At 44.1% G+C, this 1458-nt stretch overlaps 1 protein-coding gene across 1 annotated transcript in view; it reads right to left on the bottom strand.

The window, feature by feature from the left end:
- The window catches only part of LOC106817115 (kinesin-like protein KIF2A), a 29623-nt gene that overhangs the window by 14936 nt on the left and 13229 nt on the right, over positions 1 to 1458 (bottom strand). The window contains exons 4-5 of the mRNA XM_014821765.1: positions 1048 to 1158; positions 30 to 183 (exon numbers count right to left, since the gene is read on the bottom strand). Of these exons, the coding sequence (XP_014677251.1) occupies positions 30 to 183; positions 1048 to 1158 (265 nt within the window). The remainder of the gene's footprint in view (positions 1 to 29; positions 184 to 1047; positions 1159 to 1458) is intronic.

A 1458-nucleotide genomic window follows, 5' to 3' on the forward strand; every position in this document is an offset into this window, starting at 1 on the left:
CTCCTGCCCCCTCCCCCCGCGCTACCTACCGTATCATCTGCATGAAGGCCCAGTTGGGGTTGGTCACGTCTCCTGAGTCGACCTTCTGCTGCATCAGCTCTGCCTGCCTCGCCCGCCGATCCTCACGGTTCTTCTGCAGTCGCTCGATCTCCGACACCACGTTAGACTTCCTCCGCGCAGCCGCTACAGGGGGGCGACACCGCACAGAAGACGCGTCAGTACGGGAGAGTGTACGGCGGTAGTAACACTAACAGCGCCAGTCTACACGTAAGCGGCAGTTAGAGAAGCTATGAACACCCACAGCAAGATGTTTCGCACCACAGACTACCACGACAAATGGTGTCCTTGTACATGGTTTTAACATCCTTTTGAACTTTTAACCAACTTTTAACACTGACCATAGTGCTAACTATAATCTGTCAGTACAACAGACAGCACCGAGAGAGTACGGTGGTACTAACACCAACTTACAACGCTGAGCTAGTTAACACGTTAGCAACAGTCAAATGCATAAAAGTCAAACCTATGAATACCGTTACCCAACGACAAACGGTATCTTAATCGACACTGATTTAAGAACTTTGTATACACGGGTTTTTCTTTTGAACTTTTAACCAACTTATAACACTGACAATAGTGCAAACTATAATCTTAAACCCAACACTAATACTAGCCGTAACCTTAATCATAACACTGACCCTAGACCTAAACTTATACCTAACAGTGACCCTAGGTTCAAACCCCAACACTGATCCTAACACCTACACTAAACCTAAGAGTGACAACGACTCTAACAAGAAATCTACTCTAACCATATCCTTACCTAAGGGTAGGACACAATTCAGTTTAGCTGTAGCGTTTAGGTTAGGTAGCCACGACAGTTTAAAATTTACCTCACAATTACCGTTTATCCTACCATGACAGTTTATATCAATATAATATTGTAATATAAATAATATATTATTAGTTATCATATATATTATTTATCGATTATAATATTGTAATAAGGATGTAATCATGGAGCACAAGCATACGACTTTCTCTCACCTGCTGCGTTCGCCTTGGAGACGGCAGCAACGGGGCCGGATGGAGCCGAGGCAGGGGGCGCAGCCTCCACCACCGCCTGTCCATTCTGCTGCGGCCGCCCACGCACCTTACCTGTTACCACGACAACAACAACAACATCATCGTCAGTATCATCATCAGCATCGTCGTCATCCACGTAGCTTATATAAATTTGTTATTATGGACTCTTTCTTATATTCTAGCGTAATAACAATATCATGTCATCGGAAATCATCATCATCATCACTGTCATCGTCATCATCATCATCATCATCATCATCATCATCACCATCATCGTCATCAACATCAGCAATATCATCACCATCATCATCGTCATCGTCACCGTCAGCAGCATAACTTATCTGTAACTCTGACAACAACAACAACAACAAC

The sequence above is a fragment of the Priapulus caudatus genome, unplaced genomic scaffold (assembly GCF_000485595.1).
Source record: "Priapulus caudatus unplaced genomic scaffold, Priapulus_caudatus-5.0.1 Scaffold1599, whole genome shotgun sequence".
Lineage (NCBI taxonomy): Eukaryota > Metazoa > Priapulida > Priapulimorpha > Priapulimorphida > Priapulidae > Priapulus > Priapulus caudatus.